General features: G+C 40.5%; 1 protein-coding gene across 5 annotated transcripts in view; it reads left to right on the forward strand.

The window, feature by feature from the left end:
- Positions 1–23071, forward strand: part of afap1l1a (actin filament associated protein 1 like 1a) — a 70315-nt gene extending 47244 nt beyond the window's left edge. For 3 of the 5 annotated variants that reach the window (XM_088344317.1, XM_088344318.1, XM_088344314.1), the window contains exons 9-19: positions 356–439; positions 2166–2241; positions 4378–4482; positions 4549–4760; positions 5472–5617; positions 6980–7049; positions 7945–8035; positions 11895–12062; positions 17413–17588; positions 17659–17787; positions 22588–23071. In XM_088344317.1, coding sequence (XP_088200443.1) covers positions 356–439; positions 2166–2241; positions 4378–4482; positions 4549–4760; positions 5472–5617; positions 6980–7049; positions 7945–8035; positions 11895–12062; positions 17413–17588; positions 17659–17787; positions 22588–22614 — 1284 coding nt within the window. In that variant the 3' untranslated portion in view covers positions 22615–23071. The remainder of the gene's footprint in view (positions 1–355; positions 440–2165; positions 2242–4377; positions 4483–4548; positions 4761–5471; positions 5618–6979; positions 7050–7944; positions 8036–11894; positions 12063–17412; positions 17589–17658; positions 17788–22587) is intronic. The other 2 variants (XM_088344316.1, XM_088344315.1) reach the window with 2 other exon arrangements.
- Positions 23072–26223: the final 3152 nt, after the last annotated feature.

Genomic DNA, 26223 nt, shown 5'->3' on the forward strand with positions numbered 1-26223 from the left:
AAGCTGTTTGGGCCCCGGAACACATAGTTAGGAGGTGACAGGGGGGGTTGGAGACTGTATGCTTGGTGTTTTTGTTAGTGTAGCATGAAAATGGTTAAAGTTAGAAAAGGCCTGTTTCAAGTACAGTCCAAACGCCAACCCTAATTCCAGGAAAGATGAAAAAAGAAGAGTTCATTCAAGCATGTCTAAGAAATTCACGTATTAAGGCAGAAGATGGTGTCTGCGAGTAGAAAAGTTCCATTTAATATTTTGCCTGTAAGAGTTCGAAGAAACAATGACTACAGAAATTATTCATATTGAATGATGATAAAATAAGAGGCAAACATTGTTTTACTTTAATACACTTTCATTACAGGTTGTCAGGGAGGTGAAAGGCCAATGTAGTGGTCCAGAGGTGTCGGAGTCCCCTGTCATTCTGAGGAAAAGCGAACTTGACAAAGTGAGTCAAAAGGTGATGAGACCCTTTCATGGTCTCTGTCATTTGCGCCCACAAATAACCCCTTTTCCCAGCTGCGGTGAGAATAGAAATCAGCGGCAAGCAGCAATTGAGTTGTCATCTTGTCTTCATTCCTTTTGCATTTGATGTCAAATCACAGCAAACATCACTTCCTGTGTTTTATGGACAGAAGAAAAGCAAGATGTGTTATTTAAGTTATTGTCAGAGCGTCAATAACAGGGCTTAACATGAATCACTGATGGACGATAACCATGTCTAAATTTACTGACACCACCGTAAATTAAAGTTGAAGGAGTGGGGGAACTGACAATAGTGTTTATCTTTTAATGCAGCGTTCATGTTCGACACTACAGGTGGGCAAAATAAAGAATAAAAGTGAAGAATTCTAGAGAGGGATATGTATAGACAGGATAAGTAGGCGACAATAGAATCTGTTTCTTGTGCCTGTGCACAACAAACTATTCCCTGATTGCTCCCTGCATATCAAACTTACATTGGTATTTAATTTAATGAAATCAATTCCTTCCGAAAGCTTTTTCATGAACACAACATTTTTTAAATAGAAACGTTTTTTTACCATGTATTTGGTTAGTTCATTCCTATGTGCCCATAAGTCGTACGTAATTACGAATAACACATTAAAGGGTAAATATGGTTGACTTTGTGGTTGCTGGGCGACTGTGAGAAATGAAAGAGGTGTTCTGACAGAGGACGGAACACAGGTTTAGGGGGTAATATCACTAATAACCTTTCCAACTCATCGTTAACAGAATACAGTCATACCTCTTTATCCGAGCATCTCTTAACAAGAGAATTTCGATATACGAGATCTATTTGGCACGTTAATCTTTCTCTAGATACAACGCAAAAAGTCCAAGTTACGAGCATTACCAGAAAATACCACTAGAGAGTACTCACTAGTCGTGCTACAACTCTTTTTGATGACAATTGCCTTACGAATTTCCGCATGTTAAGGAAAATCTCCTTGGATAAGTTGTTCTTCAAAAAACCTTCAGAACATGATAGTAATGCGAGTACAACTAAAAGGCCAAAAGAAGGTGTTGAATAAAACCTGAAACGGGCAAAATAAAATACGTAATAAAACGTCCACAGTTGCACTAAGCACAAACCTCTGTTACTGCGAATCCCTCATAATAAACTCATATTTTATATTGTTAATATAATCTTATTTATTTTTCATTATGGTTTGAATGTGTTTTTAGTTGTAAGGGAGATGTGTTTTATAGCTGTTTAGGGTGCATGTTTTGGGGAGATCAGAAATAGACCAATTATTTAATCATTCCAAATTGGGAAAATCATTACGCGAGCAATTCGAGCTACACGCACGATCTTGGTATGAACACTTTTGTGAAAGATACCACTGTACCTTTTATTCAAAATGACAATTAGGCCTTTGCTGAGTAAAGTTGCAGAAAACACAACAGGACGTTGAAGAGAATGCTGGGTAAGGCTCAGACACCAAACAGCCCTTCTAGCCAAGGTGATGCCAAGATGTTTGGACACGTCACTTTCACAAAGCGATGAAAATTGAATTTATTTCAGACTTTGATGCAATATTTTTCATTCGTTGAGTATTGTTTTTAGATAACAGTCATAAGTGGAGATACTACTCACTGTTTTGGGGTTATTGAGTTCAAAATAGTATCTGTGAATAAATCCCTTTGTATGCATGTGTTCTCTTCGTAAGCAGTTATCTCCAGAGAAGAATAATTCCAACTCTGAGAGCGTTGGTGTATCAACGGGGGAAAACTTCCGTGATAATGGTGAGAATGAGACGTGAATGAACATGTTTGTCAGAAGCAGCAGACTGTGGATATTGCCTCTTGCTGAGAGATTGATGATAACTGAACTTGGGTAAAAGTCAATACCGGGGTATTGCTAAATTTCTTCTCAAAGCTATTGGCGCCTGCTACTTGTTAATCGTTTTATTCCTTGTGAGACATTCTAACTTTGCGTTTGGAGGTGTAGGTTCACAGAGCTGACTTTTTAATACTGCCATCAACCTTATCAAATGATTTTCACGAGTCATTAGAAATAGTCAATCAATAGATTTTGCAACAAAAAAGATATTGAAAACATTATACACAATTTCAAGAGATATTTAAATCTCTTACATTGTGTAAGAGATTGTGTAAAAAAATCATTGTGTACATCATCTCCAAACGGAAGAGCAGCTTCAGCGACAGACTTCTGTCACAGTCTTGTTCCATGGACAGACTGAGGAGATCATTTCTTCCTCATGCCATGAGGCTTTTTAACTCCACCTGGGGGCGTAAAAGCTCACATTAAACCCCACATTTGCAATATTACCCAATTTTTATTACAGTGTGTATTTTATGTAGCATGATTTAAATACTCTATATCAACACGTTATATTGGGTATTTATGTATTCTATTTATTTCATTTTATTATTATTTTATTTTCAACACAAGTATACTGCTGGGAGTGTGAATTCTATCTATCTAAAGGTATCACAATAATCTAATTTAGCAATATATAATGTTTTAATTGTACTTTTCTTGTTCATTAGTTTTAACCTCAAATGATCAAAATGGTCTTTTAGAGACAACACAGAATTTAAAAAGAATAATATACTGTTGTTTTCTAGTGAATGATGTTCAAATTGACACTAATGCCACAGATTCCTTGGAATTTCCTTGCACATGTACACATATCGATACCTATAAAATTAACATTAATCAAGTAAATGATGCAAGTCCAATGATCCAAGTCTTTATTAAAGGACCATAATTCTTCACTTTAAAGCAGGGGTATCAAAACCTTTTCAAGATGAGAGCTACTTGTTGTTACTAATTAGCGTAAAGGGCACCCAGTTACTAATTATGTTATTACTAGGTTTTTACTAAGTTATTACCAAGTAATTATCAGAAGTAGGGCAAATATATAGACTTGGTCAACCACAAAAAAAAAAAAAAAAAAAAGAAAATCACTTTACCATAATCACAATGACCCTGCTCTGGTGAACTATTTTCAGAACATGTCCACAGGCACTACGTTTGAGACCCCTGCTTTAAAGTGATTCAAAAAGTGTAAAAAAATGTGAACAATATATTTTGTTATACGTAGACAACAGATCTAGGGCTTGACAGTGGTTGTCCTTCTCGGCTCGATGTGAAGGAAGATGAGAGTTGAAGAAAATATTTATTATAAAAGCAATTGGACCAACACCAACCCTCCAAATTTCAAGAAATCAGTGCTGATGAATAGGCCAGTCGATGAACAGGTGGATTCCTAATTCCTCAAATGACAGCTCATCTTATTTTGCAAAAAGTTGTATGCAACAGGAATCAAACCCAAGTCGTGGCTTTAAAACACACTTAACCACTAGTATACCAGAGCCACATCAACATTGGACAAGGCATTAGACCTTATCCTATATCATACTATTTTTAAAGTGCACAGAACACTTTTTTGCAAGGTGCATTCTGATAGGTTATACATTTTCATAATAACGAATAATAGAGGATGGAGAAAAATGAAAGTATTTCAACAAAATACTATACGAGCTTTTTTAGATGCGCATACCTATAAAACCACATCGTTATTGACACACACCTGAAGAAGTGGAGAGACTGATTCGCTTATCAGAATGCACTAAGCAAATCAGTGTTGTGGCACTGTAAAAAATTGTCTAAAAATGGTGTAAGCTCTAATGCCACAACTCGAGTTCGATTCCCATTGCATACAATGTTTTGGGATTTAGGTCAGCGGCACATATTAATGCATTACTTTCATATGTGTCCAAGCACACGTCTAGGTTTCATGCGCCCTATAGTCCGTTGCGCCTTATGTATACAAAATATATGACAAAAGACTTTTTTTAGGTGGGTGCCTTATAATCGCGTGCACGTTAAAATATACTCCAAATATTTTGCAGGTAAGGTGAAGCGTGGAGCTTTTGCTGCAGGTCGAAAGATCACACGCATCATCAGCTTCTCAAAAAAGAAAACTTCCCGGGCAGCTTATCACGACCCTCGGCAAGGTCAGTGGCTTTTTCTGTTTTGGTTTATGTCACCTTCGAGTTCATGTCCTTATTTCCATGCTTCAGGTTATCTGTTGGTGCTCGTCAACCAAGAGTGGCAGGAACACTGGTGCTGCGTGTGCAGACGGTTCCTGCACTTCTACCATGACAGAGGCGACCATCAAACCTCCTTGCCTTCGCTCCCATTGCACGGCTGCGAAGTCGTGCCGGGTTTAGGACCCAAGCATCCCATCGCCTTCAGAATCTTACGAGCCAGCACTACTGTGGTCGCTCTTGAGGTAGGACGGACTTTGGTACTTACAAGTTAATACAATGGCTGACGCTGGAGCAGAATAGATCCCTTGAGATCTTTTATGAACAAAAAAAACAAAAAAACAAATAAAACTAAGAAGACAGAATTTAATCTGCTAAATTACATCACTTGACTTATGCCGTGTCTCAAGCAGTGTGCATATTAATAGTGTGTGAAATCGTTCAGGTAATCCACATGCTTTTAAATTTCTCATTCAGAATTCGTAGTATACATTTTAAGATCTTTGCCAGTAATAGTTTTTAATTTCATTTTACTTAAAAATGTACTTTTTGTTGTATTTACATCCCAAAGGATATCAACATTTTTGAAATACCATGTATTTTATTTCAAATTATACAAGTCATTCATATAAATGAAACAATAAAGGTCCTAACAGAAACCCTTGAGGAACTCCAAAACTAATGTTCAAAAATCTATAATTGCTCTTGCCAATCTGTATGTATTGAGATCTAGTTGAGAGATATGATTTTACCCAACGATGAGCAATTCCTCGTATTCCATATGACTAAATAGATTTATTGTGTCGAAGCTGATAATGATTTCTATCTAAGTAGACAGTGTATGATGCATTATTCTTGTCATGTACTTACTCTTACAGTCAACTTTTTTCACATCGATGTTCAAAAATTGATTGAAGTCAACAATTTATGTCCTCCCACACCCTGCTAATTTTCAGGCAGCCAACTCTGAGGACCTTGGCAGGTGGCTTGGGGTTCTCTTGGCAGAGACTGGCTCTTCAACAGACCCGGAGTCTTTGCATTATGACTGTGTCGACCTGGAGACCATTGCTAATATCCGCAATGCTGCTCGCCATTCCTTCTTGTGAGTAAGACTATTTTAGGTTGCAAAATTAAATTATGGACTAAAAGTCTCTACTTTTTTGCTACATATTAAATCCTGCAGCTTTAAATACGGTGTGGCTTATTCTTTTTTGAGGAGGCACAGTCCTAAGTCGACAATTTATACATCCAAAATAAACAGTAGTGGAAGTTACCTATGAAAAACACTTTCCTGAAGTTTCCTTTAATCGTCGAGGAACATTAACAAGGGAATGCAATTTAGTCCATTACTGTGGCAACCACCAATGACGACAACACAAAAAGACAGTTCTGTGTTGGAATCTGGCACCTCTCTCAGTATGGCTGCCCTTGTCGTCATGTAGCCCCCTAAGAACACTGAATAGCCCGCGGACAAATTCTGAAAATAACTCACTACTGATGGGTCATTGCAATTTTTTGGTGAATTTGATTTCTAACTGATATGTTGTTTCAGGGGCGGCACGGCAGCGCAGTGGTTAGCGCGTGTGCAACACAGTACTGAGGTCATGAGATCGAACCTTCCTGTGAGGAGTTTGCATGTTTTCCCCGTGCTTGCGTGGGTTTCCTCCAGGCACTCCAGTTTCCTCCCACATTCCAAAAACATGCATGTCAGGTTAATTAGCTGGTCCAAATTGTCCCTAGATGTGAATGAGCAAGTGAGTTGTCTGTATCTATGTGTCCTGCGACTGGCTGGCAACCAGTTCAGGATATCCCTTGCCCAATGCCCGAAGATAGCTGGGATGGGCTCCAGCACCCCCACGACCCTACTGAGGATAAGCGGTGCAGATAATGGATGTTGTTTCAATGGCTGGCTTAACTTCTAATAATTTCAAACTAATAAAAACATATTATCTCATACGTCTTCATTTTCAGTAACAAAAAGGAGCTCTCGGCTTAAAAAATGTTGGTGGCCCCTGGTCTAGTATTACAGAGCTCATATTTTACGAGACGCAGCTTACATTGGCGTGTCCTTTTGGTGCAGTAGTAAATGTGCTTGTCTTTTTAATCGCCATTGGTCACATGATCCAAAAACATGTGACGTAAGCACAGAAAACAACTGAACTTAAAGCGACATCAGGTGTGCACGGTGCTGTGAGCGTTCTGCAGCCAAAGACTTCAAATTCCCCTAACGGTTTGCTCCAGGTGTTCACCGGGCTTAAAAGTAAGAAAAAGATGTTAATCATTTATTTTTTATGGCTGTTTAAGCCTGGGGTTAAAATCCGGGACGGCTCGTACTGAGACAAAATTGAGTTTTTAAATGTGGGCATGCAGCTTTTTATCAGGTGTGCTCTGTAATCCGTAATTTCCTTGAAGGCTAACATTTCCGAGTCAGAGTCTTTGACCTGTTCTCTTCATGCTTGTGTAGGTGGGTCACCTCTTCTGGAAGCAACCCCGACTCCAGGACATATGACGAAGTCCCCAATGAGGATTTGAAGGTTATACCGCATTACTAATATGGATTGGTGACGGAGTGGAGATAGCTGTGTTTTTATAGTCATGAGGAATAATAGCCATCATAGTAGTGACAAAAATGCAAAGGGGTCAGAGTAGTTTAACAGCCTGTTATCCTTTTATGCCAGTGATTTCTCACCCGTGGCCCAGGGGCCAATTGCTGTCCGCAGGATGACAGTCTGAGGCCCCTGCCTTAATATAAAAGTTAAAGGGGCAGCGTGTATTTTTTTATCTTCCAGTTTCCATTCCTCAAACCATTTGTCCTTTATGTTTAAGTTTTAATTGTTATTAAATATATCTATCTATCTATCTATCCATCTATCCATCTATCTATCTATCTATCTATCTATCTATCTATCTATATATATATATATATATATATATATATATATATATGTACAGACACTGCCCGACTTACGAACGAGCTAGATTCCGGACGAAATTTCAGTGCTATATTTTGTCTGTTTAAGGTTTATATAAGTATGTTTAAGGTTTGTATTGTTTTGTCCCCAAAAAATAAACATTTCATGAATTAATATGCTCTATAAACATAAATAAAGTTAAGTCTAACTTATTTTTGGAAGATTTGCTTCAGAGGTCCTTAACCGTGGTAAAAAGTGGCCGAAAAAAGCCTTCCGACCATTTTGTCAACTTTAAATATTTATATATAATTAAGAACTGATTTTGTATAGAATTCAAAAAATAAGGAAAACCTCATTTGGCCCCCGAGAAAATTGAGTTTGAGACCTCTGCTTTATGTCATTCCACTGACGTGCATTTAAACACATCCCGTACTCATGTGAAGAAATCAATCTAAATGCAGCTTTACGGCAAGGCAAAGTATTTGAAATGTTTGTTTGCACCCCTCCCTGTCAACAGTGTGGACATCAAGGGAAGCGGCGATCCAGTTTGTCCAGCAGCGACTCAGACAAAACTAAACCGTTAAACTCGCTCAAGCAGACAGGTTCAAGTAAGTGCTTTTGACCAACGTTTCCTATTGAACTAACAATGTTTACTAAGGGGCCGGTCACACAGCCGTTTGCGGTTGAATCACGGCTAAAATTTTGCGTTTTTTTTTTGCTTGTGGTTGCCCGCGATGGAAAATGCGCAAAATTAGCCAACCCGCTGTTCATCGGTGGTATGCCCGCAAAACAGACGCCGGCGACTGTTCCGCTTCCTCATCGCGTCAATTCCGCGTCATTTTCTCGTGTCTCGGGTATAAAAGCTCCCGAGCCGGTGGTGTGCCCCAATCCCAACTCCTACTCCTACCGCGTGTTAAGCACTGCTGTATCTCGTCTGAATGGCGATCTCAAAGCGTCCAATAGCGTCCGCCTCACAGGCAGAAATTTCTGGCCGTGATTCAGCCGCAAACGGCTGTGTGACCGGGCCCTAAGCATGCAGAACACAGTTTTTAAATGACAAACTATTGTTTAAAAGCAGTGGTCTCAAACTTACTTGGGGGCTGTAGTAGCAAGGGTCTGGGTAACTTTGGCCCAAATCATGTATTTCTCAAGTAAAGCTCAGAAAAATTCCATTGTTTTCAAATATCTTTTTAAACAACATTAAATCCAAAAACGAAAAAACAACAAGAATGAATATGCCAATAAATCAATTAATTGGTAGTAAATGAATCCATAATTCACTCAGATTGAAGAGACAGTGTGTATCTTTTAGCGCCTCCATGTGTTCAAAGAAACGTAATTTATTAAAAAAAATATTGATTTAAATAATAAGCAAAAATACATGATCCATCTCACGAACATGCATATTCTAAAATACTTTTGTAGTTGGAAAAATTTGCATTCATTTGATGTAACAGAGCCTCACCTAGAGATAGCTGACCTAATTGTCTGCCGTCTTTCTGCTATGAAGTACCAAAAAAACAACCAAAAATTGCAAAAAAATTGATCAGCAAAATGAAGCCTTTTGGTCACTTTGTGTATCCATAGTGGTCCTCTTCTCTGCGCTTTTAAACACTAGTTTTTGGTTGCACAATCCAATACAGTGACATCTAGTGGTCAAAAAATACACACTGTCCCTTTAAACTTCCAAATTAAGGCAAGAGATTCAAACTATCATGTACAGGCCGCAGTTGGACTGCGGCCCGCAAGATTAAGACCACTGCTTAAAAGTAAATATTATAAAACATGGATGTTTGTGGAAAATACATAACTAACCATTGCGTTTAGCACTGAAAATGCACCGGCACTTGCAGTTGTTTTATTTGCTCTATTTTTTTATTGGAAAGGATGCATACATTAAAGAGCTACTTTTGTAAAGTAACAAACCCACACAGGCACAGGAAAAACATGCAAACTCCACACAGGGAGGCTGCAGGAGCTGGACTTGAACCCTGAACCTACGCACCGTTGGGCTTTGTGCTAACCACCCAAAAGACTTCCCTCACAGTAATATGTCAAACATGCAGCTATTTGTCCAAACACAGCACTTTTTCCTTTGTAGAATATGAGTTTAAGTAAAGTCAAGTCATGTTTATTTGTATAGCCCTTAATCACAAAATCTCAAAGGGCTTCACAGATTAAAGACTATTGCAAACTACTGACTATCATGACACCATCCCCTGATCTAAAACCTATATGAGGGCAAATAATACACTGATATTGTCAACATAAAATATAGGTTATTTATATGCTATAGAATAGTAGTGTGTTTTAAGCTTAGATTTAAACATTTCCTCTGAGGTTGCAGATTGAATCTCAGGGGAAAGAGCATTCCACAGCATCAGGGCCCTAACGGAGAACACTCTAGAACCTGCGGATCTCTTCTTGGCTCTTGAGATCACTAGTAGACCTGCATTTTCAGAGTGCAGGCTCCAGACCGGGACATAGGGGGAAATTAAATTTGAAAGATACGAGGGAGCAAGTCCATGCATGATTTTGTATACTACCAACAGAACCTTAAAATCATATCTTAAGCTAACAGGGAGCCATGCAGGTCAGCTAAAATCGGGGTAATGTAGGGATAATACCCTTTAAAGTGGAATTTGACTCCCATTATTTGTAAGATTTTTTATATGTCCCTATTAATGTAAACAATACATTTTGCACAAGGCTCAGGCAACAGAAAATAATAGTTTAGCTTGCAAATGTCACATGACCAAAACTGTAATGTGTTTTAAAGGATATGTTTTTTGATTTCGCTTAAGTCAAATGCAGAAAGGTGTGCTGATTTGTCTGTTGTTTACTAGTTCGCTTTAATATTAACCAGGCGGGAATTTTTTTTTAATTCCTTGTTGGTTTTCTGAGCTCTTCTACTAACATTTTTTACCTGTGTGATCGATTTACTTTCCTTAGTCCATTTTGCAATGTGTAAACAAATTCTAATGATAAACATACTCCACAAATGCAATGGTTTTATTTTGTATGTGCTCATGTGTTACATATTACTAACTAAGGAGCCACCAACTGTAGTTTTAACATGTCATTTTTTAAAAACGCAAACAAAAATATTTCCAAGCTTTCATGGAATACGTCCCACGAGATTTTCTTATTCGCCTGACAGATCTTTGCCTGAAAGAAGTTACACAGATGCTGAATCATGCTAAACACTGGACTCTCAAAGGACGCCCCCATGTGCATATTATTCTTCTGTTTGTAATAAAATAAAACATCAGCTTGAATTGGATTCAGAGTTTCCTCCAAGCATATCTGCTTTTATCATGCCACTCCCTTGAATCTTGGGTGAAGCCAAATGATATTGGCCTGCCCCTTTTTTGTCAGGCCTGTGCGTAGATGTTACGATACTTCAAAGAAAGAGTGAGGCGAAGCTGACATGAGATTTATTAGGCGCATTAGATCCGCTGTAACGCCTCATCTATCAGTATTGGATGGTTTACTGTAAGTTACTAGTTACTTCATTTAAAAAGTAGTGCAGTTAACCCACAGATTGATGACACCATATTACTGTATTATATGAATAATGTTGGCAAAACATGGACTAATTGGTTTTATATACTGTGAAATGTGTATTGGTGCAAGGAATACGTATTTATTATGGACATTTAGAACGTTTTGCAACTGAAAATGTTACTTGCATAATACTGTCAGTTTTACCCAACACATATGTATGTGGAGAGATTAGTCTATAAAACTAATATATTTGCGATTTACTCAACATCTAAAAAGTGTATGTCTTGATAAATGCACACGCAAGATTAGAAATTGCGAATGTAAATCCAGAGGTGCGTAGTAATAAGTTACATTTACTTGGTAAGTTTTGGGACATATTGTACTTCCAGGAGTATTTTTAAGTCACTACAATTTTTTATTTTACTTGAGTATATTTGTGAAGAAGAAACTGCACTCTTACTCTGCTAAATTAGGTTCATTTTGTCATGTTAGTTGTGTTGAAATTCTAATATACTGTTACATATACATACATATATAAGTAATTATTTGGAAGACAACATTTTAATTCGAGTCATATTGTTCATAAGTATCTGCTTTTACTTGAGTCGAATGGTTTGCTACTCTACCCACCTCTGTGTAAATTGCAGATATATTTGTGACTGCAAAATACATGATTCACAACCAATTGTTTAATGTACTGGAGAAATTGGCTTGGAAAGCTCTTAGTCTGTACCTGAACTTTGCCTTGAAAAATGTGTATGAACCCTCAAAGTAGTAGTAATACCAGTAAAGTCATGATCCTTTTATTTATAAAGCTTTATAGTACTCGTGAGCAAGGACAGTAATTGCATTCAGAAGCGCATTCTTTTGTAATACTGGTGTCGAAACTTTATACCACAAGCTTATCAATGAGATCGGATGTGACTTATTTTCCTGACTTCTAACCCTACTTCTCTTCAGACTCCAACCAGTACGGAAAATATGGGAAAACACGAGCAGAAGAGGATGCCAAACGCTACCTAAAAGAAAAAGATGAGCTGGAAAAAGAAAAGGATGGCATTCGAAATACGCTTGCAACGCTCCGACAGGAAAAGAGGGAACTGAAGGAACAGCTGCAAACAGCTTCTGGTAAGAAGTTCTGAGAAAGTTTAAAAAGGGGGTGGGGGAGATCATTCTGTTATGGCGCTAGCTAGTATGATTACAGTTCCTCAGCTTTGCTCGAAGTGGCAAAATCCTGCGTGTCGAATGAGGCGGCTGAGTCTGACCCATTGATCTGAAGATTATTTTACGAGTGAGAACAGTTTCACCTGCAGTGCAGCATTTATCACCGATATCCGAAATGTTTCAAGTCAGAATAGAGAAAATGCTTGAATTTTGTGTGAGGTGCTTAAAAAGGTTGAAATTGTTGCACTTGCGATGTTTCTTGGCTGTCTGACTCTAAGACCACGCAAAGAATAAAAAACTAACACTGATATGCCTGCTCTGGTGGCTTGTTATTATTTTGTTGTCATGTGAAGCGTCGCTGCCCACTACTGGTCGTACTCAAGAGGACAGCTATATTTTAGAAAATCGTCTCTTTTGGTTTCGGCTCACTGAGAAGAGCTCGCTCTTTCGGATCCCAAAAGGCTCCTCAGATTGTTTGTTTTTTTAATGATATATTATCAACCTACCTACCTACCTACCTACCTACCTAGGTCATATCCCACAAGAGGGGTGACCAACAGCAAGACAAACACAAACAATAACAAAGAAAATAAAAGGGAAAAAAAACAGCAAAAAAACCCACACACAAAAATGTTTGGACCATGGCCAACCCAACTGCCCAAACACCCAAACAAATAAAACAAGCACCTCGGCACCTAAGTTGGTCATGCTTTTGTCCCTCCAGATGAAATGGGACACCAGAAAGCGGCCATGTCACTCGGGTCAGGGTGACACAACACTCTCTTTTGTTCAACAGCAGGGCCCGACAGCTTTCACTGGTTTACACCTGCCGCATTATACGGGTGCCCAGCCCATCCTTAAGAACGCGTCCACAATCCCACCATCCTTTCACAACACCTCTCCACTCCTTTCTATCACCAACAAGAGCTCTAGCTTCCATTATATTTAGACCTCTTTCCTGCAGTGCACTCATAACACCATCCATCCACGTCAATCGCGGCCTTCCTCTTAGTCTCCTTCCATTGACTTCTGCTCTGTAGATCCTCTTCAACATTCGGTCCTCATCCATCCTCTCCATGTGTTCAAACCAACCGAGTACTCTCTTATCAACACGCTTGCTCAGTTGCACGACTACTCCAGTTCTGTCTCTCACAATTTCATTTCTCAATCTATCCAATTTTGTCACTCCAAACATAGCCCTCAAACACTTCATCTCAAAAACATTTAATTTCCTTCTTAAATCTGCGTTCAGTCTCTGCACCATACAACACAGTCTGCACAATCACACTCTCAGTCCCCTCTTAACATCCATACTCATACTCTTGTTGTTCATCACTCTCCTCAGAGCACCCAAAACCTTGCTTCCTAGATTCACTCTGTGCAATACAGTCTTGTAACATCCCGCCTTGACTACTGCAATGCTCTCCTCTTCGGCCTTCCTCAAAAGTCCCTCCATAAAATTCAGCTGGTTCAAAACGCCTCCGCTCGCATCATCACAAAAACATCTTCCCAGCAGCACATCACCCCCGTTCTCCAACAGCTACACTGGCTTCCTGTTCAGCATCGCATCAGCTACAAACTCATCTTATATACATATATGGCCATTCACAACCTGGCTCCTCCTTACCTGTCCGACCTTCTCCAGGTGCACGTCCCCACTCGCTCCCTCAGATCCTCGTCCTCCCTCCGACTGTCAGTGCCCCCTGCCCACCTGAGCACCATGGGAGCCAGAGCCTTCAGTCGCGCTGCTCCCAAGCTTTGGAACAATCTACCTCCGGACCTCCAAAACTGCACACCTCTCTCCACTTTTAAGTCCCGTCTAAAAACTCACCTGTTCAGGACTGCCTACAACACATAGCCTCTCCATTTCTTATGTTTTTATGATTTTATGTCTTGTTTTTATTTATTATTTCGTTTACAACTTTTTTAAATTGTACAGTGTCCTTGGGTGGCCTGAAAGGCGCTTTTAAATAAAATGCATTATTATTATTATTATTATAATACCTCGCACTCCATTCCACCAACTGCAGCCACATCACAACCCAAGTACCTAAAGCTTTCAACTTCTTCCAGCACCTGTCCATGTAACCTGATTTCTAACGTCATGCCCACTCCATCACGTGAACACTTCATCACCTTACTCTTCCCAATATTGACACATAACTTACGCCTATCACGTACTCTTTCAAACTCCGTTACCAACCTTCTCAATGTTTCCTCAGAATCAGCCAGAAGCGCTGTGTCATCTGTAAACAACAACTGACTTACCTGCCACACTGTTCCACTGTTGTCCATCATCTCTACACCTCTGCCAAATACTCTTGCATTCACCTCTCTCACCACACCATCCATGTACACATTAAACAGCCATGGTTACATCACACACCCCTGTCTTTTACCAGTCAACACAGGGAACCACTCACTTGTCTCACCCCCCACTCCTACACATGCTCTGCTGTTCATATAAAAACTCTTCAATGCTTCCAACAACTTTTCACCCACTCCATACATCACCGTCACTTGCCACAACAATTCTCTATCAACTCTGTCAAACGCCTTTTCCAAGTCCATGAAAGCCAAATAAACATCCTTACCTTTTGCAAAATAATTCTCACACACCTGTCGTACTGCAAACACCTGATCCACACATCCTCTTCCTTTCCTGAAACCACTTTGCTCCTCCATCACTCCCTCATTCGTTCTTTCTCTCACTCTCTTAATCAAGACTCTTCCATACAGCTTACAGACAACAAACTGATCACTCTCGAATTGCTACATTCATACTTATCACCTTTACATTTATACAATGGCACCACACATGCACTACACCAGTCAACAGGAACCACACCACTTAAAAAGCATACATTCAACAAGCGTACTAACCAGTCAATCATAGCTTTGCCACCTTTTTTCAGGCATTCAGCAGTACAACCATCCAACCCAGGTTCCTTCCCCCCTTTCATTTTTTTCACTGCCTCTTGCACCTCCCATGTTTCCACAGGCTTCACATTTTATATCACCCAACATACCATACCATCGATCGCCTCGACTCTCACTTCTCTCCCATCCTCCACATTTAGCAACTCCTCAAAATACTCTGCCCATCTCGTCCTGACTGCACTACCACTAACCGGCAATCTACCATCCTTATCTTTCACTTTCTCTTCCTTTCCAGACTTACTGTTTCTTGCTCTTTTCACTTCTTTCCAGAACACTTTATTTTCCTTTCCTCAAAGTTCACTCCTATCTTTCGACACCATTCATTGCTTTCCTTTTGGCTGCTTCCACAGCCGCTTTTACCAACCTTTTCTTCACTTTATATGTTTTATACGAATCACCACTCTTATCTTGCAGCCACTCCTCAAAGGCACGTCTCTTTTCGGTCACAGCCTCTGATACCTCATCATTCCACTATTCACTTCCTTTCCTAACACCTCAACCAACTTTTCTCATTTCACACACTTCTTTTGCACTCCTCAACACTGCCTCTTTAAACCACGTCCATTCAATTTCCACACTCTCCATTTCTCTTCTACTAATCCATTCATACTCTTCTCTTGTCCTCTCTTTAAACTCTCTTTTCTTTTCTGCCTTATTCAACTGACATTTTTACCTCTTCCCTCACACTCTTCTTATAACTAGCCCTTCACGATCCATCTGTTCTCAGTTTTCCTTCCACATAAAAATGATCAGACATACCACTCATTTCACCTCTGCAAACATAACAATCTACCTAACATCCCTTTCTTAACCACTACATAATCCATCAGTGCTCTGTCCACCATCTTGCCACTATCCACTCTGACAAAGATATACTTATTCACGTCCCTCTTTTTAAACAATGTATTTCCAATCACCAACTCATTTTCCACACATAACTCAATCAATTTCTTCCCACTCTCATTTCTTCCTGGTACTCCATATCTACCAATCACATTTTTAACCATTTCATCACCCACTCTAGCATTTAGGTCACCTAATATTACCACTTTCCACCCTTCTTTTGCACTTGCCACACATTCGGACAAGTCCTTCCAGAACTCCTCTCTCTCCTCAGCGCTTCTTTCTGAACCAGGTCCATATGCACTTATAAACATCCATACTTCTACACCCAACTTCAACCTCACCCACATCAATCTAGAAGATATCTCTTTCCACTCCACCAGTTTTTCCTTTGCTTTCTCACTCACAAGCACAGCCACTCCTTCTCTAGCATGTCCACCCGTAACTCCAGACCTTCTACCATACATACCTCCAACTGTAATTCACCATTTCCTTTCATCTTTGTTTCACTCAAGGCTAACACATCAACCTTCCTTTTAGTCATCATTCTTCCGATCTCCTCCTTCTTCCACTCAGTCGCTTTACTTCCAGTGCTTGAGTATGATATATTATAGATAATAATAAAACATTATGCACCAAATTATTTAGTAATTAGTAATTTCATATGATTTGCAGGGTATCCCTGCAAAACACATGAAATGTAAATTAAAAATATTCACAGATCTACATTTTTTTTTAAAATACAAAACAATTTTAGCATTTTACACACTGAACAGATTTAAAGTCGAACAACACCCAATCTCTGAAAATACAAAACAATAAAATACAAATTATATTTCTTCAGTTCTATAAAAATAATGGTTTGAAAAAATAAATAACCATTTACAATTTTCTATTTTAAGCAAATTAGACACAGATCCTGTTTAAAACATGAAAAATATATAAATTAAAATAAGTCAAACAAAAAGCAAAAATTCCACGATCTTTATGAATAAAAGCTTGAATGCATTCTAATTTGGAGCAATCAATGTCATTAAAATGAGTCTAAATTTGGCTCATTTTTCTGTTTTTATATATACATTTCTTCTTTTTCCCCCCTCCGTTTTAAACTCAATTCATACCCAACACCTATACAGCACTATCCGTGTTTGTTAACAAGTGTGACGTAGCCAAGCTGCACGTGTATCGTCGAAGTAGAATGGCAGAATTCGTGTCAGTTTATACCGCCCTCTTGACACAAAAAGATCGTACATCATGGGAACAGCTCAAAATAACACAAATGTATGTGCTCGCAGCAAGAATGCAACTTTATTTAAGTCACCAAAGACAACAAAAAGTGTTCTTTTGATCGGCGCTGGATTTTTTCCTTCAAAGGTACTGGGACTTTTTTTAAAAATTCGCCTTGAAAACGTTCAAAAAGTGGTTGAGTATGACCATAAAAGGTGTACTAATTGTAGCGAGCTATACTAGCTAACTGGGCATCGGCATGGTTTCCTTAAACTCAAGCGTGTGTTTGTGTATGCATGAAAAGAAAAGAGAAGTCTCCTGCTGAATCAGCGCATAGCCCAGCTGGAAGAAGCATGTCGGACTAAAGAAGTTGTACGAGTGGACCTGGAACTGCGACTGTCCCACGTCAAAGAAAACCTCAAAAAAAGCCTGGCAGGTGGCACCCTTGGCGCACCCATTGAAAATGTGCCTCATGTCAAGGTACCTGACATAGTCTTTACTCGCCTTACCTTGCTTTCAGCTCCAATTTGTACAACACATTCTTTTTCAGCAGGGGTCCAGAAAGAAGTCGCATAATATCTACAGTGATGGCTTACCCGTCAACTGCGCCTCTGAGATGCGCAAGAGACCTCCCTCTGTGTACGCTTCATCTTCAGGATCCGTCATGCAGAAAGCAAAGGTAACTCCCACTGTACATTCACTTACAGCAGGGTTTAGTTGCAATTTTGACAAAAGGGCCATTAAGAGAAATAAAATGTTGATTGCCTTTACTGTCTTTTTCTGCTGTAAATGAGGGGAAAAGATCATGTAAGCCCATTCATTATTTTTCATACTGTCGTGTCCATTTCAAAAAGACGTGTCGCCCTATTTTTTATTTTTTTATTTTTTGCAGGCCGTTCAAAAACGGGTAATCAGTAGACCAAAGAGGAGAGAATTTGAGGGCTGTTTATTTTAGGGTGGAGTAGCCTGGCGCCGTCGCGAATGGCAGCCACTCCAGCAGCTCCCGTGTTATTTTTGCTATTTTTTTTTATTTATTGTTTTGTTGTTGCTTATATCTTCAGTGTTTGTGTCCCGTTTCACAACTACACTTTGGATTACTTTCTATCCTATGGATATGGCTTTTAACGCACAAAAATTTGTTTATTCGAGGAATCAACTCCTTTCCCTGAAAAATTCTTAGGCTAACGTGGTTCCCCTTTTACCTGATGAGGTGAGGCAGCCCTATTGGGGTGCAGAGCCGGTGCTAAGGTAAAGGCTAAGCGGCTAGCGGTGAAGTGCCGATATAAGCCCTCGGTACCATCCATAATCATGGGGAATGTGAACTCCCTACCAAATAAGATCGACAAACTGGCTGTGCTTGTGAAAGACATCAAAGCATACAAGAAGTGCAGTTTGCTTTGCTTTACGGAAACGTGGCTAACGTCTAGCATCCCGGACGCTAACGTCGAGCTAACCGGTTTCTGCGCTGTTAAAGCAGACAGAGACACAAAAGCCTGCGGGATGCGCAGAGGAGGCGGACTCGCTATCTACGTGAACACTAGGTGGTGTAACCCCAGGCATGTATCACAAAGATTTCTATCTGCTGCAGTGATGTCGAACTTTTGGCCGTAAGTTTGCGTCCCTATTACTTGCCCAGAGAGTTTGGACACGCCATTGCTGTTATTGTTTACATCCCACCGCGCGCTGATGCGGAAGAAGCGTGTGATGTCATCCACTCCGCTGTGGCCAAGCTACAAACACAACACCCTGAGGCCGCCATGTTAATCTCTGGGGACTTCAATCACGTGACTCTTGAGACAACACTGCCCTCTTTCGTCCAGTATGTGGACTGCAAAACCAGGAGAAATAGGACTATTGACCCACTGTATGCAAACATTTAGGACGCATACAGTGCTACGCCACTGCCTGCCCTTGGGAAAGGAGACCACAACCTCATTCTGCTTAAACTTCATTACAAACCAAAAGTGAGGAGGCTACCAACAACCACACGCTCATTCAGGAAATGGGCTACTGAGGCAGAGCAGGCTCTGAGAGACTGCTTTGGACGTACAGACTGGCATGTCCTGCTAGGGTCCAGCAGTGGGGACATTGAGGAGGTGGCAAACTGCACTACTGACTACATTAACTTCTGTATGGACAACATTGTTCCTGTAAAAACTGTACGCTGCTATGCCAACAAGCCCTGGATCACGAGCGACATCAAGTGCCTTCTGAACCAAAAGAAGAGGGCCTTTAAAGATGGTTATCAGCAGGAGCTAAAACGAGTACAGAGGGAGCTCAGAGTCCAGCTCCGGGAAGCGAAGGAGCAGTACAGAAGGAAGTTGGAGAAAAAGCTGCAGAACAACAGCATGAAGGAGGTTTGGAAAAGGATGACAACCATTACCGGCTGCAGCACCAAGCAGGGTGTGGACGTAGATGTGGGGAGAGTCAACCAGTTAAACAACTCTTTCAACAGGTTGGACCACCCCAATTCGTCCTCACCCCAGAGTACTGCAGCTGTCCCTCCCCCTCTGGACACCAGCATGGAGGAGGACATCCTCCCTTTCAAGATAACTGCAGCCCAAGTGTGTGGAGAGCTAAGGAGGCTGCGAACCAGCAAGGCAGCTGGTCCAGATGGAGTATCCCCCCGACTGCTAAAGGCCTGTGCGTTGGAGCTGGGAGACCCTCTACAGCGCATCTTCAACCAGAGCCTGGAACAGGGGAGGGTCCCTCAGCTGTGGAAAACATCCTGCATCATCCCAGTCCCAAAGAAATCAAGACCTGAGGAACTCAACGACTTCAGGCCGGTCGCACTGACATCACATGTGATGAAAACCATGAAGTGGTTGCTGCTGCACCACCTGAGGCTACAGGTCTGCCACGCCATCGACCCTCTGCAATTTGCTGACCAGGAGAAGGTGGGAGTGGAGGATGCTACACCGATCCCTCTCTCACCTGGATGGGGCTAAGGGGGCTGTGAGGATTACATTTTTGGACTTCTCCGGTGCCTTCAATACCATACAGCCTCTGCTACTTAGTAGGAAACTGACAGAGATGGGAGTTAGCTCACACCTTGTAGAATGGATTATGGACTACCTGAAAGGCAGACCCCAGTATGTGAAACAGTGGGGCTGTACATCAGACACTGTGGTTAGCAGCACAGGATCTCCGCAGGGGACCGTGCTCTCTCCGTTCCTATTCACCCTGTATACGTGGGACTTTCAGTACAACTCCGAGTCCTGCCACGTGCAGAAGTTTGCTGATGACACTGTTATCATGGGATGTTTTAGAAGTGGGCAGGAGGAGGACTACAGGAAGTTGTCCAATAGAGCGATGCAAATCACCCGCACCTGAACACCACCAAGACCAGAGAGATGGTGGTGGACTTCAGGAGAACTAGAACTCACCCAGTTCCTGTAACCATCAAAGGAGAATGTGTAGAATTTGTCCAGACCTACAAATACCTTGGTGTGCAGCTGGACAATAAACTGGACTGGACTGCCAACACAGTAGCTCTATGTAGGAAAGGTCAAAGCCGACTTTACTTCTTCAGAAGGCTGGCGTCCTTCAACATCTGCAAAAAGCTCCTGAAAATATTCTATGAGACTGTTGTGGCAAGCACCCTCTTCTATGCGGCAGTGTGTTGGGGAGGCAGCGTCAAGAAGAAGGATGCCTCTCATCTCAATAAACTGGTGAGGAAAGCGACCTCTGTTGTGGGCACAGAGCTGGACAGCCTGACAACAGTAGCTGAGTGACGGGCACTGGAAAAGCTGCGGTCAATCATGGACAATTCATCACATTCACTACACAGCATTATCTCCAGACAGAAGAGCAGCTTCAGCGACAGACTGCTGTCACAGTCTTGTACCACGGACAGACTGAGGAGATCTTTTCTTCCTCATGCCATGAGGCTCCTTAACTCCACCCGGTGGAGTAAAGGCCCACATTAAACCACACCCCCCACATTGCATATTATTGTATTTTTATTGCAGTGTGTATTCTGTGTAGCACTATCTAAATACTCTATATAACACGCTACATTGGGTATTAACACGTCACATTGGGTATTTGTGTATTGTATTCTTGTTGCTTTATTATTGTTTTGTTCTCCAGCGCAGGGATGCTGCTGGAAGTGTGAATTTCGGATCCCAAAAGGCTCCTCAGATTGTTTGTTTTTTTAATGATATATTATCTATCTATCTATCTATCTAGTGGAACTGAGCAAGCGTGTGGATAAGAGAGTACTCGGATAGTTTGGGCACATGGAGAGGATGGATGAGGAGCGAATGTTGAAGAGGATTTACAGAGCAGAAGTAAATGGAAGGAGACCAAGAGGAGGATTGACGTGGATGGATGGTGTTATGAGTGCACTGCAGGAAAGAGGTCTAAATATAGTGGAAGCTAGAGCTCTTGTTGGTGATAGGAATTAGCCGAGATAGTGAGATGTTCAGACGCATTCTAAGGGATAGGGGCACCGGTTTGATGCGGCAAGGGTAAACCAGTGAAAGCTGTCGGGCCCTGCTGTTGAACAGAAGCGTGTGTTGTGTCACCCTGACCCGAGTGACATGGCTGCTTTCTTGTGTCCCGTTTCATCTGGAGGGAGGAAAGCATGACCAACTTGTTTGGGTGTTTGGGCATTTGGGTTGGCCATGGTCCAAAAATGTTTGTTTGCGTGTGTGCGTGTTTTTTTTTTCCTACTTTTTTCCTTTTTTATTTTCTTTATTTTTGTATGTATTTGTCGTGCTGTCGGTCACCCCTCTCGAGGGATATGACCAGGGTAGATAGATAATTTTAGGGTCTGATATTTTAGGACGGGTTTAAGATTTTTATTTATCTTTGTTAAACTTCACTTTATAGAAAGGGACTCATAGAAAGTGTCACAAACCAGGTCAGGAGCAGGAATGAGAACCCATCACGTAACGTTACTCACATTTTATTGGGAAGAGGAGGAATGAGCGCACACTCAATCCGGGGATCGATGGTCGCGGAAGTAGCCTGAAATCAGAACTAAGGAGTTTTCAAAATCAAACAGATCGGGCTGAAAATAAAACAGAATCAAACACAGGAAAAAACGGAGATTCACAGGACTTGGCAGTCTTGCAAGAGTTTTGCAGATGCTCTGACAAAAAACGGCTCAAAGGACAGCGTTTAAGTACTCCCAGGGAGCAATCTGTCATGCGCCAATTGGGCACCGTGGCAACCGTGACAGAACCTGGGGCAATACGACTGGGACCAATTGGGCGCCATGGCAACCGTGACAGAAAGCTGTTGGAACTTTATTTATTTATTTTTTAAATAAGACAAAACTAGCGACGAGATGCAATATATTGATTGACAGATTTTGGTGTGTTGTTTAAATTAAGGCAAACCCCTCAAAACGAAATGGGTTATTCATTCTACAATTGATTGATATGTGGCCCTGAACAGAAAGTGTGGACATGCATGATGTAGTCTGAACATGTATTCTAATTGTGTGTGTCTTTTTCACTTCTCTTTGCAGGAATGGGAATCAAAGAAAATAATGTAGATGCCTGCTGTTAATGGAACTGATAACAAGATATTTTTGTTGCTAGTTGCCGTCCTGCTGAAAGTAAAAAAAACATTTGAAAGATGTCTGTCATGTTGTAATGAAAGAAAATAGCCACTATGGGGAGGTACGTATATTGAATATTGGATGGGTACTTTAGCCCTGAATGAAATTTCATAAAGATTTTACATGAAAGTGTTCAGCATTACTTAACACAGAAGTCCAAATGATATTTACACTTGAAATATGTCGGGTTTGTGAATGTTGTAAAGTATAGGGAAGACCGTGTGTGCCAGTATTCTCAAACTTTTATACATGGTACCTTAATTTTTCAATGTTTGACTGCTAAGTACCTTGAAAAGTATGTCGCAGTCGGGGGTTGTAGGAGTTTGCCTTAAAAAAATGTTATTATTGTATGATATTTTTACAACCAAGACATTAAAGTATAGAAAGACAAGTGTGGTTTACTTCAATTAGCGATTACTCGGTTCTCCAAAACACCTACAAGGTGTCAGCAACTTCCCTCAATCGTAACTCACAGGATTCCACGTGCGGCAATGGACCACACAGGCAAGAATTGACACAGACGGGGCATGATAAGCAAGGAATTTGGAAACAATATCTTGTTATCTGTAACCAATAAAATAAACATTTTAATCCTTTGAACATTAATTTATTAGTTTTGATTGTCGAAGGGCCAATGAATTGGGGTACTGATGGTTTATGTATGATGTGGGTATCTTTCTCCAGAAATTGCTTCACCATCTACCACACAGGTTCAAAAAACACCTGGTCATGGTGAAAAATAGTTGTCAATATATGGACAACTGAGAGAGCAAGACTCAAAAACTTTTTTTGTACATGTTTATGACAGTTTATATTTCCAGTTTATGTTGTCCTACAATGATTTCATTTTCAGTTCCTGTCTCTTCTTCATTATAATCATGAAAAATCCAAGTCTGTTTTTGTATTGTTTTTACATTGCCTTGACACATATTATTGGTAGATATTGCCAGATACTGAAAGTTTGGGCTGTTCTGGGGGAAAAAAGCGAAAAGTAATCACCCATACATGTTCACTGACTCTGATGGCCAAAATAACAAAAAAAAAGAAAAGTCCTCTAAATGGTGCCTCTACGACCTTCGTGGTTAAGGGGTCCGCCACACACCACTCTTCGGTTGAGACATAAGCATTTAAGCATTTATTTTACATCACACGGGCGTCACCCAAAAGACTCAAAAAATGAGAAGCACATTTTTTGATTTGGTCAAATAGTATGCACTGTTCCTTTAAGAAAAATCACATTTGGACGACAGTTTATGTATTTTTGCTTAATATGTATATACGTTTTGTTCTTTTTAATGTGTTTTTCCCACCAGGAGAGGGTAAACACACACTGTCCCTTTAAGACGTCTAACATAACACAATGAGTAAAGTTTTTGGATTGTTATGTAAACACATACTCTGCATTTGTGCATCCTGAAGTAATGATAGCATCAATTATCCAAAAGGAAATAGGACAGCAGCCTGTCCTGCATCACTGGTTTATTCTAATATTCCATGCTATGAAAGTTTTTACAGAACTTGGTCTTGTAAAAAAACAGTGTATTAAAAAAAGGTTGACAAATGGAGCACAAGTGTGATCTTATGGATGATTTATGCATTCTTTTTAGATTTACCAGTCAATTGAGAAAAATACAGTGGCCTCTCTTCATACAAGTTACTCAAGATGTCTTTCAAGCAAAAATCTTCATACGATCTTCATCTGTCATACGAGAAAAACAATTCAAGTGACGAGAATTTCCAGATAGTACCACTAGAGGGCTTACTGCTCCTAGTCCCAGTTATCATTCATGTGTTTTCCAGCCATACAGACTTGATCCGTAAACCCAACCTTTAAAGTCATTTTATTGTCTTATATATCTTATCGATGTATTTATAAGTTTAACTACTATTTGACTGTATTATTAGTGACCAGAAAGATGTTTTATAGCGAGTTAGGGATAACTTGGATGCTTTTGGGAGGCAAAGAACGGATTCATTGGTTTTCAGTTATTACATTTTGGGAAAATTCACTCGAGATACAAGAATTTTTAGATCCGTGAAGAATTAACCGTGTGAGTAGAGGTATTACTGTACGGCAATCAATCGTTTTCCAAAAAGGTCGTGCGATAGTCAAGACCCACTAGGGAGAGAGAGAGCTTCATTTATTCATTTATTAAATACCGTATTTTCCGCACTATAAGGCGCACCGGGTTATAGGGCGCACCCCGAAAAAATAGTTTTTGGTCCTATATTTGACATACATAAGACGCACCGGATTATAAGGCGCTACAATGGGAACATCGACAAAACAGTCAGATACAAAAGTCAATTCCATTGAAGTTGGGAAAAAGTTTAAAATGTCAGTAAAATTAGAATAGAATGACTTGCAAACCTTTTCTAACCCATATTTAAATGAATACACCACAAAGACAAGATTATCCATGTTCAAACTCATAAACTTTATTTCCATAAGCAAATAATGATAAACTTAGAATTTTATAATTGCAACAAGTGCCAAAGTAGTTGGGAAAGGGGCTTCTTCACCATTGTGTTACATCACCTTTCCTTTTAATAACACTCAATAAACGTTTAGGAAGTGAGGAGACTAGTTGTTGAATCGTTGATAGTGGAATCCTTTCCCATTCTTGCTTTATGTACAGCTTCAGCTGTTCAACAGTCCGGGGTCTCCTTTGTCTTATTCTGCGCTTTATAATGCGCCACACATTTTCAATGGGAGACAGGTCAGGACTGCAGGCAGGCCAGTCAAGCACCCGCACCCTCTTACTACGAAGCCACGCTGTCGTGAGACGTGCAGTGTGTGGCTTGGCATTATCCTGCTGGAAGAAGCAAGGGCGCCCATGGTAAAGATTCTGTTTGGATGGCAACATACTTTGTTCCAAAACCTGAATGTACTTTTCTGCATTAATGGTGCCTTCACAGATGTGCAGGTTACCCATTCCTTGGCCACTCATGCACCCCCATACCATCACAGATGCTGGCTTTTGCACTTTGCGTGCATAACAGTCTGGGTGGTTCTGTTCTTCTTTGGACCGGAGGACACGACGTCCACAATTTCCAAACACAATTTGGAAAACTGACTCATCAGACCACAGAACACTTTTCCACTTTGTATCAGTCCATTTTAGATGGGCTCGGGCCCAGAGAACCCTGCGGCGTTTCTGGATGTTGTTGATGAATGGCTTACGCTTTGCAACATAAAGTTTTAACCCACACTTACGGATATAGCGTCGAACTGTATTGACTGACAGTGGTTTTCCAAAGTGTTCCTGAGCCCATGTGGTGATGTCCTTTACACATTGATGTCGGTTCTTAATGCAGTACCGCTTGAGGGCTCGGAGGTCACGGGCATTCAATAATGGTTTACGGCCATGCCGTTTACGCACAGTGATTTCTCCAGATTCCCTGAACCTTTTCACAATATTATGGACTGTAGATGATGATATCCCTAAATTCCTTGCAATTGTACTTTGAGGAATGTTGTTTTTAAACTGTTCAACAATTTGCTCACGCAGTTGTTCACAAAGAGGTGAACCTCGCCCCATC

This window comes from Urocampus carinirostris, chromosome 9 (assembly GCF_059441175.1).
Source record: "Urocampus carinirostris isolate Australia breed hairy pipefish chromosome 9, RoL_Ucar_1.0, whole genome shotgun sequence".
NCBI lineage: Eukaryota > Metazoa > Chordata > Actinopteri > Syngnathiformes > Syngnathidae > Urocampus > Urocampus carinirostris.